Source organism: Nelusetta ayraudi, unplaced genomic scaffold (genome assembly GCF_046127955.1).
Source record: "Nelusetta ayraudi isolate G7.1 ecotype Tasmania unplaced genomic scaffold, CSIRO-AGI_Nayr_v1 ptg000060l, whole genome shotgun sequence".
NCBI classification, from domain to species: domain Eukaryota; kingdom Metazoa; phylum Chordata; class Actinopteri; order Tetraodontiformes; family Monacanthidae; genus Nelusetta; species Nelusetta ayraudi.
Genome location: NW_027466110.1, coordinates 2,114,270 through 2,128,244, shown reverse-complemented (window position 1 = coordinate 2,128,244; position 13,975 = coordinate 2,114,270). Strand labels below are relative to the sequence as shown.

Sequence of the window (13,975 nt, the reverse complement as noted above, 5' to 3'; positions counted from 1 at the left end):
GTCCAGGAGCCGGACCCTAACCAGCCGAAGCCCGAAGGCCAACAGATGAGCCCGCTGGAAGGGGAGCGTCTCGGGTTGGCCAACAAGTGGCCTCCCTCCTTGCCAGCAGCCCTGCAGCGGTGGGGCACCACTCAACCCAAGAGCCCCTGTCTGACCGCGCTCGACAATGCCGGCAAGCCCGTCTACACGCTCACCTACGGTGGGTACCGGCCCGGGGGAAGGATCGGCTCCGTCCCCTTTCACACTGACCAGGTCTCGGGGTGCGACATTGAACACGTGTGTTTCCATCGTTTGCAGGTAAACTGTGGACACGGAGTCAGAAACTGGCCTACACCCTCCTGAACAAGCTGAGCAGCAGAAATGAGCCGCTGCTCATACCTGGAGACAGAGTGAGTCTGGAGATGAAAAAGGTCCCGTCCTACAAAACGGTGTTTAGCGATGGCAGCGCTGGAATAAGCTCAAGTCTGTGAATCCTGCCCGCAGTCGCAAATGACCCGGCGGTTAACGCAGCTGAAGCCGGTTATTTTTGCACGTGTCTGTCGTCACAAAAAACAGCCGCGCCACATAATTACTCGTGAGGAAAAGTAAATGTTTGTCTTCACCTTAAGGTCTTGACGGCGCTGCTCGTCGGGCCTCTCCTCTCTCCACTTCTCACCCTGTCGTGTTTTTTCGACTCGGCGGCGTTCCGTGACCTGTTGTATCTGTTTATTGTGCCTGCAGGTCGCACTTGTTTTCCCCAACAACGACCCGGTGATGTTCATGGTGGCCTTTTACGGCTGCCTCCTGGCAGAGTTGGTGCCAGTGCCCATCGAAGTTCCCCTTACCAGAAAGGTAAAAAATGACTCCCAATCAACAAATCTTGACTTGCTGGGAATCACTGTGGAGCGGCAGTGACCCCTGCTGGACATTTGACCCTTAGGCCTAAGACTCCGGGACTATATTTCCTAACTTTCGACTTTCTATTTAAAAACCGCCGGGGCCTAATTATCCTCGAGTGTTCTCGCTCTATACTGTCACAGTGCATTACACCTCCCTGCACAACCATCTCATCGCGCCAGCGACACTTTGTGAATATTAATGCCTGTTCCTGATTGCTTTTCATGGTGCATGCTGTTTGCAGATGCCGCTCTGTAATTAATGGGATTTGAGTGGTGTGAAATGATGTGTGTATTCAGTCAAAATATTAGATCAGGGGCCAACTGGGCTGTCGAGTCAGTCTGGCCTCCTACGCCCTTTTTGTGCCCCCCCCCTCCCTTTCCCTCCCCAAAAATCAAATTTGAGCGCGAGCTCGTGTCAAATCACGCACGGTCTTCATCTCTGAGACATTCTGGCTTTAATCTTCGGCGGTTCGCTTTCTAATCACACGTGGGCGTCGCTCCTGCTTGCTGACGTGCTGTTGCTTTGATTCAGAATGTTCTAGGTTGTTTTTTTCTTATTGCAATTCCCACATTCCCCTCAGAGCGTCTTTCTTCTCGGAGCCCCGCCCACCCAAACTGGGCTCTTCTTACCAGTTTATCCGCCAAACTCTTCCAACGTTAAAAGTGCTTCTCGTCCTCTCTGCCGCACCAGGACGCAGGAAGTCAACAGATTGGCTTCCTGTTGGGCAGCTGCAGCGTCACGCTGGCTCTGACCACCGACGCCTGTCAGAAAGGCCTGCCGAAAGCGCAGACGGGCGAGGTGGCGACGTTCAAAGGTACACGCCGGTCCGTTCCGCCTGCATGTCGGCTGTGTTTGCCTTGAGTTGGTTTTTGCTCTTTTTTTTCTTTTTTTTGCTTCGTCTCGACCGGCTGACTGGAAGCGTCTCCGTCTCTGCAGGCTGGCCGCGCTTGCTGTGGTTCGTGACAGATGGGAAACACGTTGTGAAGCCTCCAAAAGACTGGCATCCGCTCATCAGAGACGCCACTAATGACATCGCCTACATAGAGGTGAGAGCAGTTCTGGTTCATTGTTGACTTTTTTTGCATGTTGCCAGTATCACCATATTGCGAAATCAAATAACAATTAAAATGGAAAAGTATGTTTTCTCCTCGTCATCATCTTAAAGTATGAAGTGTTTTTTTGTCTGTGTGTGTGTCTGTTTCTTAGTATAAAACCAGCAAGGAGGGAAGCACCATGGGGATCACGGTGTCCCACACAGCCATGCTGACTCACTGCCACGCCCTCACACAAGCCTGCGGCTACACAGAAGGTGAAGGACGCTTGAGTCACATGAGCCACGCAAGCCGCACCTCCTCTGTCCAGAGCGCCTATTTAGAATGTGTTGAAAAGCCGAAGCCGGCTGCCAAGGAAATGACAGCCAGTTTAGGAATGATGTGGAGACCTAATGGGATTGCCAAGTTGTTAGTTCCATATTTATCTGCAGTAGACGCGATCAATCAAATTCATACAAAGGTCTTTTACCTCCTTTTTTTTGTTAATTACAGACTGTTGTGATAAAAGCTGAATGTGTGTCTGTTCATCAGACCCGGCTGAGGTAGCCTGTAATGAAACACCGAGGCAACACGTCCTCTGGTGTCCCAGTTTTGTTCTGAATAATTGAATAAGCCCCGCCCCCCTCCATCGCCCCTTGAGAGACTCTACAGATGTGTTTCATGGACACAGTTCTTAACCTTTATTCATTCAGTTTGCCGTCTCCGTCACCACATTGCGCAGTTGTGAGTCAGATGCGCTCACAGGATGATTGACTGTTTGGGTAAAATGCCCCATAAGACACCTCAGTTCTTGTCTAATCTTCCCAAAATCTACCTGATTTGATTGACAGGCGAGACTATCACCAACGTCCTGGACTTCAAGAGAGAGGCGGGGCTTTGGCACGGCGTCCTCACGGTAGGTGCTGTTGTAACGAGCCGGGGAATTGTGCCAACAAACGCTCCTGATATTTAAAGTTCGGTATGAGATGACGGACTTCTTTCTCTGTGGAGTTTCAGCTGCTTGTGAATGACTATGTTTAAAATGATGGAGTCTTGACGGGGGTGTCATCTCCTCTGCTCAGCTTCCATAAACAGCTCTCCTTCTTCCCACCCGTTGCTCGACCTGTTACGAGTTTTATACGAAATTCTCGCAAACACGCTGCCACTTAAACGGCGAATGATCAAAACGCGCTCATGACTCAACTCGCCTGCGGTGGCGCGATTCTCACGATCGCCCTCCCCACCCCCCACCCCCCACCCCTGACACCGTGTGATGTTTGCCGCCCGTCTCTTCTCTCACCTCACGGCAGAGTGTCGTGAATCGGATGCATGTGATCAGCATTCCGTACTCCCTGATGAAGGTCAACCCTCTCTCCTGGATACAGAAGGTTCATGCATACAAAGGTGGGTGTTTGTGCCTCATCATAACCCTCGCAAAAAAAAAAAAAAAGTTTAATCACATGCAAATATGCCATAAATTTTTACCTACAGCAATGTTGAGCCAAGGTTTTTCTAATTGGAGGTATTTTTTTTTTAGTGCCCATATGATGTAATTAATTCCTTCATACCCCTTGCCATTAACTTTTTAACACGACTTTGATGTTGTCTATTTATTCTTTTTTTTAATCTCAAAATGTCTCTGTTTAAATCGTGTACTTGTGTTTTTTCAGAGAAATCAATGTATCGCTGGTTTTATGTGGGCCACGTCAAAAGACCATTTTCTGTTACGACCGATAATAAAGTTTTTCTGATTCTGATTAAAGCTTATGGAATCCACATTACGTCATAACTCCACTAACTGTTCACTACCTGACTATCTCCGTCTGTCTGACCTCATGGCCGGCCAACCATGCAGCGCGGGTGGCGGTGGTGAAGTCGAGGGACATGCACTGGTCTCTGCTGGCCCAGAAGGACCAGAGGGACATCAGCCTGGCGTCCCTGCGCATGCTCATCGTAGCCGACGGAGCCAATCCATGTGAGTCCACCTGCTGGGCTGGCACTGTCAATGCAAAGCACCCATAGAAACAGCCTGGAGCTGCAGCAGATGATCCTGATTCGCTTTGTTTGTGTTGTAATCTGTGCGCTGTGTGTGTGTGTGTGTGTGTGTGTGTGTGCGTGTGCGTGCGCGTGCGCGTGCGTGTGCCCGTGCCAACACAGGGTCGATATCGTCCTGCGATGCTTTCCTCAACGTGTTCCAGGCACGTGGGCTGCGACCAGAGGTTATTTGCCCATGTGCCAGCTCCTCTGAAGCCATGACTGTTGCCATCCGGAGGTGAGTCTTTGTTACTGCACCTCATACAGGCAGAGCTTCACAAGCTGCATTTCCATGACCCCTGGAATTGCGCAAAACCTAAATATCGCTATAAAAAAACTGGTAATGGAAACACCTACACTTGGAAAAACCTCTCAATTATGGCTAAAAGGTTTTGACGTTCACATGAGGTGGTTTTTCAGACTTCTCAATATAGAGGTACATCCCAAAGTGTCATGGAAACACTTTCTTTTCTCTCGCATTTTTCACATCACTGGACCTATGGAATCACGTGACCAGTTCACTTCAAGTGAAAATAGCGTGTTACGTTTGGACGGAGGAGGAGACGGAATATTTTTTACAAGTCATCAAAGAGAAAAATATAACAATCACTCAATCACTTGACAACAAACAACATCGAAATGCAGACTGATCACAAAATGTTTTGTACATGAGTTACGTCTTATGCACTTCACACCGTTCAATGGAAACAACTGCAAATCGCAATTGTACTTTGTCAAAATTTTAGAATTCATTATTTTAATTCATTTTGCGAAAAACCGTAATGGAAACGCGGCTACTGTTGCACTGCAGGCTGAACAGTGCAAGTGGGATTTTGGTGCTGTTTGGATCCAGACAAGAACAGAGAAGCATCTCAGGATTGTTGCAATGCCCCGTCGTCTGCCTTTGTGTCCTTCAGGCCTCCAGAAATGCCCGTTCCCCCTCCAGGGAAGGCGGTGCTGTCCATGGGGGGCCTGAGTCACAGTGTGATCCGAGTGGACACCGAGGAGAAGCTCTCCGTTCTCACTGTGCAGGACGTCGGTCAGGTCATGCCTGGAGGTACATTTACCATCACTGTACTTGACCGCCGCTGAGGAGCAGCATGCCAAACATTTCCGTCATGCAGTCACCACGCTTCAACAGAGAACAGAGACAGTCAGACTTTATTTAATTTTTCATTTAAATTTTGCAAATCAGGTAATTTAACTTCCTTTGTGGGTTCACATCTTTAAAATGGGTTTCGAATTGTTCCACTTTTGATTTTGCTTTACAGTTGAACGGTGACATTCCGACAAGATAGGGAGAACATAATAATATTGGTCAATGGACAGCACTTATAGATGAAATCAGAGTTCAAACTTTTACAGACAAACTTATGGATTGTGTTTGCTTTGGTGGATGCATCTTGGATTACTCTATACGATGGTAACGGTAACTGTGTGTGGTGCGTCCCCAGCTGTGGTGTGTGTGGTGCGAGCGGAGGGGACCCCGTACCTCTGCCAGACCGACGAGGTCGGGGAGATCTGCGTGAGCTCCAGTAGCACCGGCGTCGCTTACTACGGCCTCCCCGGCATGACCAAGAACGTCTTTGAGGTGAGCAGCTTCAGAGTTTTATTTTTATTTTTATAAATGCTCACATTTACTTTCCCATTAATAATATTAATGAGGTCCTTCTATTTCCCAGTACTTGCTTCATAACAATATTGGATTGCTTGAAATATACCATGAATAATTTTTTTTTTTTTACTTTTTGTTTTTTAACCTTTGACATTACCACATTGACAGTTGGAATAGCTTTTTCCTCCCTAATAAATTATATCAATTACAGTTGCGTAAGTGTCTCTTTGTTGTGTGGGTTTTTTGCAGACCATACCAGTATCACCAGCAGGCGTGCCCATCAGTGACAGACCCTTCACCAGAACCTCATTACTGGGGTTTGTGGGGCCAGTAAGTTTCACCTGAATGTCTCAGCTTTCCGAAGTTGTACTTTGTTCATACGAAGCATCGGCTTATCTGATGAAAAACCAGGCTTCTATAGCTACATCTGTCCATGCAGGGAAGTTTGTACCGCTTCTGCTGCGGCACCATTGAAACTAAAGTCACATAATTACAAAAAAGAAATTCCTTCCTGAACCTCCAGAGACACTCAAATTAAAGTGTCCTTGGTTTACAGCAACAAAGTGTTCCACTTCAACTTTTTCGAAAGCGGTATGAACCGCAGTGGCACCAAAATTGGAGGGTGACGTTGCCACGGTAATCATCTATGGGTGGATGGTGATGTTTTTTTGTTGTTTTTTTTCCCTGAGCCAGAGACAGGGGACAGTTCAGGGACGCAAAGTGGCTGCACGAGGCTTTGCTGCCAGGTGCCTGAACCCTCTCAAGCCGAGGCCATTTGTCACGAGTGGTTGGCTTCAGCATTTCATTTTAACGGCAAAAGTGTTTTCAACCTTAAATCGCCCAGTCATGATGGGAATCAGTAACTGGCCCAGTAGCGGAGTTTTTCTGATCCTGATGCTACTTTTTACAAAACGTCACAAACCTCTTTTCTGTCTGAAAGCGTGTCAGCGTTGAGTGTTTTGTGCCGTGTGTGTCCCGTCAGGACAGCCTGGTGTTTGTCGTGGGTAAGATGGACGGGCTGATGGTGGTCAGCGGGCGGAGACACAACGCCGACGACGTGGTTGCCACGGCGCTGGCGGTGGAACCCATGAAGTTTGTGTACAGGGGGAGGTAAAGGCAAACAGCAGCTGTTGACACTCGCCCCACCGTCCCGGACTCGTCCCGGACTCGTTCCGGACTCGGCCGTAACTGCCTTTTTTTTCCTGGACGCTGCTCTGTTCAGGATCGCTGTGTTTTCTGTGTCGGTGCTGCGCGACGAGAGGATCGTGGTGGTGGCGGAGCAGAGGCCCGACGCCTCCGAGGAAGACAGCTTCCAGTGGATGAGCCGCGTCCTGCAGGTGCAATAAGCCGTGATTGACCTCGTGCTCTCTGTTCACTTACTTGAGTTTGCACAGACTTTGTAGAGTCCATGAAAGGAACGGAAATCACCGATATCAAAACAAAGTCTTGGAGACTCACACTGCCAGTCAAAAGTGTGGGCACACCCTCTCATGCAATTTTTTTTTTAATCTTTACAACTTTCTATACTGCAGATACTGAAGACATCAAATATATGAGCAAGATATATGTAAATATGTGGCAAAGAAAAACATGTTAAATAACTAATAACTATTTTGAAGAATTTACATGTGAGTTATTTTACACATTTATTGTTTCCTACGTAATTCCATGTGTGTTCATACATAGTTTTGATGCCTTCAGTGAGAAAATGCAATGTCAAAAGAAAAGACATTAGATTCATAGGCTGTCTCCAAATAGTTTGACTGGTCGTGTGTTTTTCTTTTTTGTAGGATGACAAATGAACTCTCTTCACTGCAAACAGTTTCCAAAGTTGTTAATTGCCAGGTTTGTTTTGAATTGCTTCAGGCCATAGACAGCATCCACCAGGTGGGCGTGTACTGTTTGGCTCTGGTGCCAGCCAACACGCTGCCCAAAGCTCCCCTGGGCGGCATCCACATATCGGAGACCAAGCAGCGCTTCCTGGAAGGCGCCCTGCACCCCTGCAACGTCCTCATGTGCCCGCACACGTGCGTCACCAACCTGCCCAAGCCCAGACAAAAGCAGCCAGGTGAGACCACCCCGCCACCCACAATGCACTGGGCCAAAGGCCCCGAATGTGGGAACGTCGTCGGCGCGAGTGTGTCGCCTCCTAACTGCTGCCGATGTGTCGGTGATTGAACAGAGGTCGGCCCGGCGTCCATGATAGTGGGAAACCTGGTGGCCGGGAAGAGAATTGCACAGGCCTGCGGCAGAGACGTGGCGCAGCTGGAGGACAACGAACAGGCATGTAGAGTGCGTCGTCATGTCGGCTCGAGATGATCTTTTCTCATGGGACAGTTTTGTGGTTTGCCCTATGAAACAGTGTTTGAAGTGGTAGGTAGCTAAGTCAGACTTTTAGTAAGAGCTGAAACTGTGTTCAAAAAAGCAATTGTGAAGCTGAAATGTATTATGAAGTCTGACTTCCCGCAAATTAACCATTGAGATTCAGGTTTTATGACTACCAACCTGCACGTATTTCTCTTTCCCTTGTTCTTCACAGACTCTCAACTCTCAATTGAATCAAGGTCTTTGCGTTAAACCTGTGAGCGCAGCTGCGTGTTAACCCTCAACCTGTCGTTTCCTCCTTCCTTGCAGTTCTTGTACATACAAGACGTGCTGCAGTGGAGAGCCCAGGCCACTCCGGACCATCCTCTGTTCCTCGTGCTCAACGCAAAGGTACCGCACGTAGTGAATGATGCAGCTGATCATGAGTTCACTTCATTCATGCAAACAAAAGCCTTATCTTTTATTACTCACAGGCCTAGCAGGGAGGAAACTGAGTGTTCTAATCATCCGTGAATGTCAGCAGAGCATGGTGTTGATAGTTCCATGTGTCTTCTGTCTTTCGCCCCCAGGGTACGGTGGCCAGCACTGCGTCCTGTTTGCAGCTGCACAAGCGGGCCGAGCGCGTGGCCGCCGCACTGATGGGACGCCTCAACACCGGGGACCACGTGGCGCTTGTCTATCCGCCCGGTACGATGCAACATTGCCACTTTAAATTCAGCACCTTTCAAATAGGTGTATTTGTCCGGATCGCACGAGTTACGTATTTTCCCGGCCTAAATATCACTGTTTGTTTCGCAGGAGTCGACCTGATCGCCACCTTCTACGGCTGCCTGTACGCCGGCTGCGTGCCGGTCACAGTCAGGCCGCCGCACCCTCAGAACCTGGCAACCACTCTGCCCACAGTCAAGATGATCGTCGAGGTAACTTTTTCAGTTGGTTTTGCTTTGCTTTGCATGCGGGTGGGTGCGTGTCTTATAACAGCTGGTGTGTTGTTTTTACGTTTCATTTTTGCTATCTTTGCGTTAAAGGTCAGCAAGTCGGTGTGCATCCTGACCACTCAGGCCATCATGAAGCTGCTGAGATCCAAAGAGGCCGCTGCCGCCGTGGACATCAAGAGCTGGCCCATGGTGCTGGACACAGGTGAGGTGCCAGCGTAGAGAGACGCCTTCTGCCAATTCTTCTGCCAGCGGTTTTAAACGCGCCGCTCTGCTCCTCTGCTCGTCCTTCAGACGACCTCCCCAGGAAGAAGAGTCCCCAGATGTACAAGCCACCGACGCCGGAGATGCTGGCTTACCTGGACTTCAGCGTGTCCACAACGGGCATCCTGGCAGGGGTCAAGGTACGTTCAACTCACTGTTGTTAGTTTTTAAGAGTCCGTTTTATGCTAATCACACATTAGCAGTGTTTTCCAGCACCAGCCTGCCAATCAACTCACCACAAATGAGAAAAGTCGATTCTTTACTCTTTTTTTTTTTTTTTTTGCTTTTAGTGTTGGAAACAGTCCCTTTGTGATGTCACAAAGTGCCCTCAGACACCCCCTTTGCCATCCATACATGGGGAGGGTCCAGCTAATAATCAGTTTAGAAGATTTTTTTTGCTGGAAGCTGTAAACAGACGGCTAAATGTGCTTTCTTTTCCCCCACCTGGCATTCAAGAGTATACTTTTTTAAAATGCATGTCTATAGTCTGCATAGAATATGGTACATTTAAAGAAGTGTAACTACATATATATATGTAACTACTAGTTAATATATAACTACCCGCCTACTTCCCCAGATGTCTCACGCTGCCACCAGTGCCTTGTGTCGCTCCATCAAGCTGCAGTGTGAGCTCTACCCCTCCCGGCAGATCGCCATCTGCCTGGACCCGTACTGCGGCCTGGGCCTGGCTCTCTGGTGCCTGTGCAGGTAAACCAGCATCTCCCAGCACGCGAATGGGTCGGGGGAGGAAAAAAAATCATAACTTGATTGCATTTCTCACGCGCTGCCTCTGCTTTCAGCGTGTACTCGGGCCACCAGTCCATCCTGGTGCCGCCGCTGGAGCTGGAGAGCAACGTGTCGGTGTGGCTGACGGCGGTCAGCCAGTACAAAGTGCGCGTCACCTTCTGCTCGTACTCGGTCATGGAGATGTGCACCAAGGGCCTGGGCTCACAGACCGAGGCGCTGCGGGTCAGTAGGTCGCAAGGCACAGTGTGTAAAATTCTGCCAGAATTCTACCAATTCTGCCATCTAGTGGTCAGATTTCAGATTGCAGCGGCCTGGATACCTTGGTTTATTTGAGGACACAAGGGTTTACCCCTAAATACAAAACGCGTTGTCAGACGGACTGGATTGTCCACAACAGGCTTCCTTAGAAATATGGAGGTGCAAGATTTCAGCTAACTAGGAGCAAAACCCCTGATCTATGTATATTCTTTTATATAAAGAAGAACCTTTCTGTGGGTAGGAAAACCAGACTACTTTTATTGTACTGTGAGTATACTCTTATCAATATATTACTGGGCAATATATTAAGCTTTTACCAATATAAAAATTATAAATCAGACCACATTTTACACACTGGAACTCTAAACTCAACCTCACTGAAGGGTCAAAAAAAGTTTCAGTGGCGTTTTTTGGGGTTTTTTTTCCCCTTGGATTCCAACACCTCCCACTCCTCTTTCCCCTCCCACAGCTGCGCAACGTCAACCTGTCCTGCGTGCGCACGTGCATGGTGGTGGCGGAGGAGAGGCCGCGCATCACGCTCACCCAGTCCTTCTCCAAGATCTTCAAAGACCTGGGCCTGTCGCCGCGCGCCGTCAGCACCACGTTCGGCTGCAGGGTGAACGTGGCCGTTTGCTTGCAGGTGAGTGCCGGCGGGGGTCAAAGGTCAACGGGGGGGAACGCGTAGGGGAGAGGGTCAGAAATACCTCGCCCTTTGCTACTTTTTTCACCCCGATGAAAATGAGAACTCTTTATCTTTTGTTTTTAAATGAGCTCATCTGCTGCCAGCCACGTATGCAGGCTGGGAAGAAAAGGCTCAACAACAACAACAACAACAACAGTCTGATCGGATGAACATAATGTGGAGTGAAAGCTTGATACTGGCAGAAATATTTTATATTCCCTTTAGTTTTAATTCAGTCTGGATTTTTTTTTTTTTCGTAATCAGACTTCATCGTTTCTATGTCCATTTATAGCTTCCTGTTCCTGTTGAATTTGTGTGCGTGTGCGCGCGTGTATCTGTGCGTGCGTGTTCACATATGTCAACATATATATCTGTATTGATTTGTCCTGCCCTGTCCCATCAGCCCAACAGGCTAGGCAAACTGGCTGAGCAGGTAACTGTGGGACAAGAGGTTGCTGTTGCTCGCGGGGCTTCTGCTGGCAGTGTCTGTGCGAGAGTGTCACTGTGTGGCGAGTGTGTCAAAGTGTGGCGAGTGTGTCAAAGTGTGGCGAGTAGTGTGCGCGCGAGCGTGCATGACTTTAAAACATGCTTTACCCCAATTGACTGATCTGTATCCGGTTCATGTTTTAAACGAGCATCAGCTCAACCTTAGCCGAGTCTCCCCCGTCCCGAGCGGCTTCATCATGTGTGTGTGTGTGTGTGTATGTGTGTGTGTGTGTGTGTGTTAGATGTCCCGCTCTGCTACGCGACGATGTCATGAGCTGGCATTGTAGATACATTTTTTTTTCTACTGTTTTTCTTCCTATCATTTCCTCTTTCTCTTGCTGATTCACTTGTTCTTCCAGGAATAGCTGTAACTGCTCTTCCTTCCTTTTTATCCCTTTATCTTGTTAAGATATGACACAAGGCTGTCCAGTGCAATACTTCACACAATGCTAGCCTGCTCTACCGCACTGTTTTTTTTTTTTACACCAGTCACCCACTAAATTCAATGTAATGACCAACTGTAGTTTCCACATTTAAAGAAAAGTGTATTTTAAGTTTTATGTTGAAGTTGAAGTTTTTTTTTTTTGTTAGTTGCAGCAAATAGCCTTTGTTCGTATTTAGTTTGCCCTAAGGAAATAAATACGTTGTTTTATTTTACCACAAACGTAATCAACGTGTACACTCCATGATAGAGCAAGCGTCCACATAGGTGCCTAAATACTTGTAAGAAAAAAAAAACTTGTTCCATATTTTGCATTATTGATCGTGAAAGTATCCGACACTCGCTTTTTTTTTTTTTTGCTGAAAGTTCTGCTTAGCGAGTGACATGCCAGCTCATTTTCACCGAGCTCCCTCCATGTAGCAGCTAATTAATGGCTAGCCTGTGCTCTGGCTGTGAACGGCTGACGGAGTGACGAAACAATGCGGTGCGGCGCGACTGCCAACAGATCCCACAGTTCCACCGATGTAGCGAAAAGCTGCAAACATTAATTTGAAACCAGCGGTTGCGCTGGCGAGAATGGAACTGCATTGTGAACATTTTTGCGCTGCAGGTGTCTTTATAACCGGCGGTAGCGTCTGAAAACTTTCCTTCCACCCGGAGGTTGAACTCTTTGGAGCCTCACAGTGTCTTGTGGTTTAGCTGTGTTAGCTGTGTTAGCTTCTGTAGCCTGGCTGCCTGGTTGGCTTCTGGCTGCTGTTGCACCCTCCCTCCCTTCTCTGCTAATGTCAACAGTCGTCTCAAAGTCAGCTCCCACCTTCCCATCCATCCAGGCCAAATGCAGCGTCACTGTTCCTAAAACCCTTTTCAAAAAAAAAAAAAAAAGAAAGAAAGAAAGAAAGGAAGAAAAAGACCTTTAATAATCACCCTGCTGTTAATTTTTCTCCCAGGGCACAGCCGGACCAGACCCCACCACGGTCTACGTAGACATGAGAGCTCTAAGACACGACAGGTCATTAGAATTTTTTCCCCCCCATATATATATATTTTTCGTGTGTGCGTGTGTGTATATACTCTACCAGTCAAGATGTGTGGAATTATGCAGCAAAGAAAACATTTCAAGTGACTAAATATGTTTTATGTGAAACGTGTCTCAGTTAATTCACTTGTTTTGTTTACGACATAATTGCAATATTGTTGTTGTTGTAAGCTTTCACGTGTTAACATGTCATACCTCAGGGTCCGCCTGGTGGAGAGGGGGTCTCCTCACAGCCTGCCGCTGATGGAGTCTGGAAAGGTGCGACGGTGTCGACGTCCTCCTCAAGCGCCACAGTCACAACTGTGTTCGTCACTGACGCCACTCTATGCTATTTGTTTTTTTGTTTTTTTTTGGTAGATTCTTCCGGGAGTGAAGGTCATCATTGCCAACACGGAGACAAAGGGACCCCTGGGTGACTCCCACTTGGGGGAGGTAATGCTGCATCAACACAGACACAGACACAGACTGCTGCCAGGCCTCCAGGTCGGCTTTCAACAGGCCGTGCGTGTCGTCTTGCATGTCCAGGTGTGGGTGAGCAGCCCTCACAACGCCACCGGCTACTACACCGTGTACGGGGAGGAGGCGCTGCACGCCGACCACTTCAGCACCAAGCTGAGCTTCGGCGACACCCAGACTGTGTGGGCGAGGACCGGCTACCTGGGCTTCCTGCGGCGCACCGAGCTGACGGATGCCAGCGGAGGTGAGAAGGCAAAAATGTGATTTTTTTTGTTTGTTTTTGAACCGATAAGAGGTTTGTTGCATCAACATACTATGCCTGACCTTCACCTCAGCAGTAGCTGCCTGACACCGCCTCTCTCTCCTCAAATGGCCCTGATTAATACGGTCCGGTCGGCGGAGAACAAGTCCGACAGAATGTCAGATTTGATCTCAGAATCCCTGCTTTGATGTGAAACCCTGATGTGAAATGAGTCGTCTATTAAGGCGGGAATACTCTTACAGCCTATCAGACATGGAGTTTTAAACCCGCTGTACATTTTCTTCCTCCTCCTTCCTTCTCTCTCAGAGCGCCACGACGCCCTCTATGTGGTGGGCTCTCTGGACGAGACGCTGGAACTCAGAGGAATGAGGTACCATCCCATCGACATCGAGACCTCCGTCATCCGCTCCCACAAGAGCATCGCTGAGTGGTGAGGAACCCGCACCAGCGCCTGCCGCTGTTCACATGTGCAAACCAGTTGTCGGGGTCTTAACACTAACTTTTCATCCCCTCCTCCTCCTCC

At 48.4% G+C, this 13,975-nt stretch overlaps 1 protein-coding gene across 5 annotated transcripts in view; it reads left to right on the top strand.

Annotated features, from left to right (window-relative positions):
* The window catches only part of dip2a (disco-interacting protein 2 homolog A), a 68,797-nt gene that overhangs the window by 52,860 nt on the left and 1,962 nt on the right, over nt 1-13,975 (top strand). For 3 of the 5 annotated variants that reach the window (XM_076040387.1, XM_076040385.1, XM_076040388.1), the window contains 31 exons: nt 2-199; nt 298-389; nt 721-831; nt 1,570-1,693; nt 1,816-1,925; nt 2,086-2,188; nt 2,762-2,826; nt 3,221-3,314; nt 3,766-3,885; nt 4,068-4,182; nt 4,862-5,001; nt 5,399-5,535; nt 5,809-5,889; nt 6,542-6,669; nt 6,782-6,896; nt 7,426-7,627; nt 7,742-7,842; nt 8,194-8,274; nt 8,454-8,571; nt 8,683-8,804; nt 8,913-9,024; nt 9,114-9,223; nt 9,661-9,791; nt 9,884-10,052; nt 10,558-10,728; nt 11,174-11,203; nt 12,646-12,707; nt 12,935-12,992; nt 13,092-13,166; nt 13,260-13,434; nt 13,759-13,882. In XM_076040387.1, the coding sequence (XP_075896502.1) occupies nt 2-199; nt 298-389; nt 721-831; nt 1,570-1,693; nt 1,816-1,925; nt 2,086-2,188; nt 2,762-2,826; nt 3,221-3,314; nt 3,766-3,885; nt 4,068-4,182; nt 4,862-5,001; nt 5,399-5,535; nt 5,809-5,889; nt 6,542-6,669; nt 6,782-6,896; nt 7,426-7,627; nt 7,742-7,842; nt 8,194-8,274; nt 8,454-8,571; nt 8,683-8,804; nt 8,913-9,024; nt 9,114-9,223; nt 9,661-9,791; nt 9,884-10,052; nt 10,558-10,728; nt 11,174-11,203; nt 12,646-12,707; nt 12,935-12,992; nt 13,092-13,166; nt 13,260-13,434; nt 13,759-13,882 (3,574 nt within the window). The remainder of the gene's footprint in view (nt 1; nt 200-297; nt 390-720; nt 832-1,569; nt 1,694-1,815; nt 1,926-2,085; nt 2,189-2,761; nt 2,827-3,220; nt 3,315-3,765; nt 3,886-4,067; nt 4,183-4,861; nt 5,002-5,398; nt 5,536-5,808; nt 5,890-6,541; nt 6,670-6,781; nt 6,897-7,425; nt 7,628-7,741; nt 7,843-8,193; nt 8,275-8,453; nt 8,572-8,682; nt 8,805-8,912; nt 9,025-9,113; nt 9,224-9,660; nt 9,792-9,883; nt 10,053-10,557; nt 10,729-11,173; nt 11,204-12,645; nt 12,708-12,934; nt 12,993-13,091; nt 13,167-13,259; nt 13,435-13,758; nt 13,883-13,975) is intronic. The other 2 variants (XM_076040389.1, XM_076040386.1) reach the window with 1 other exon arrangement.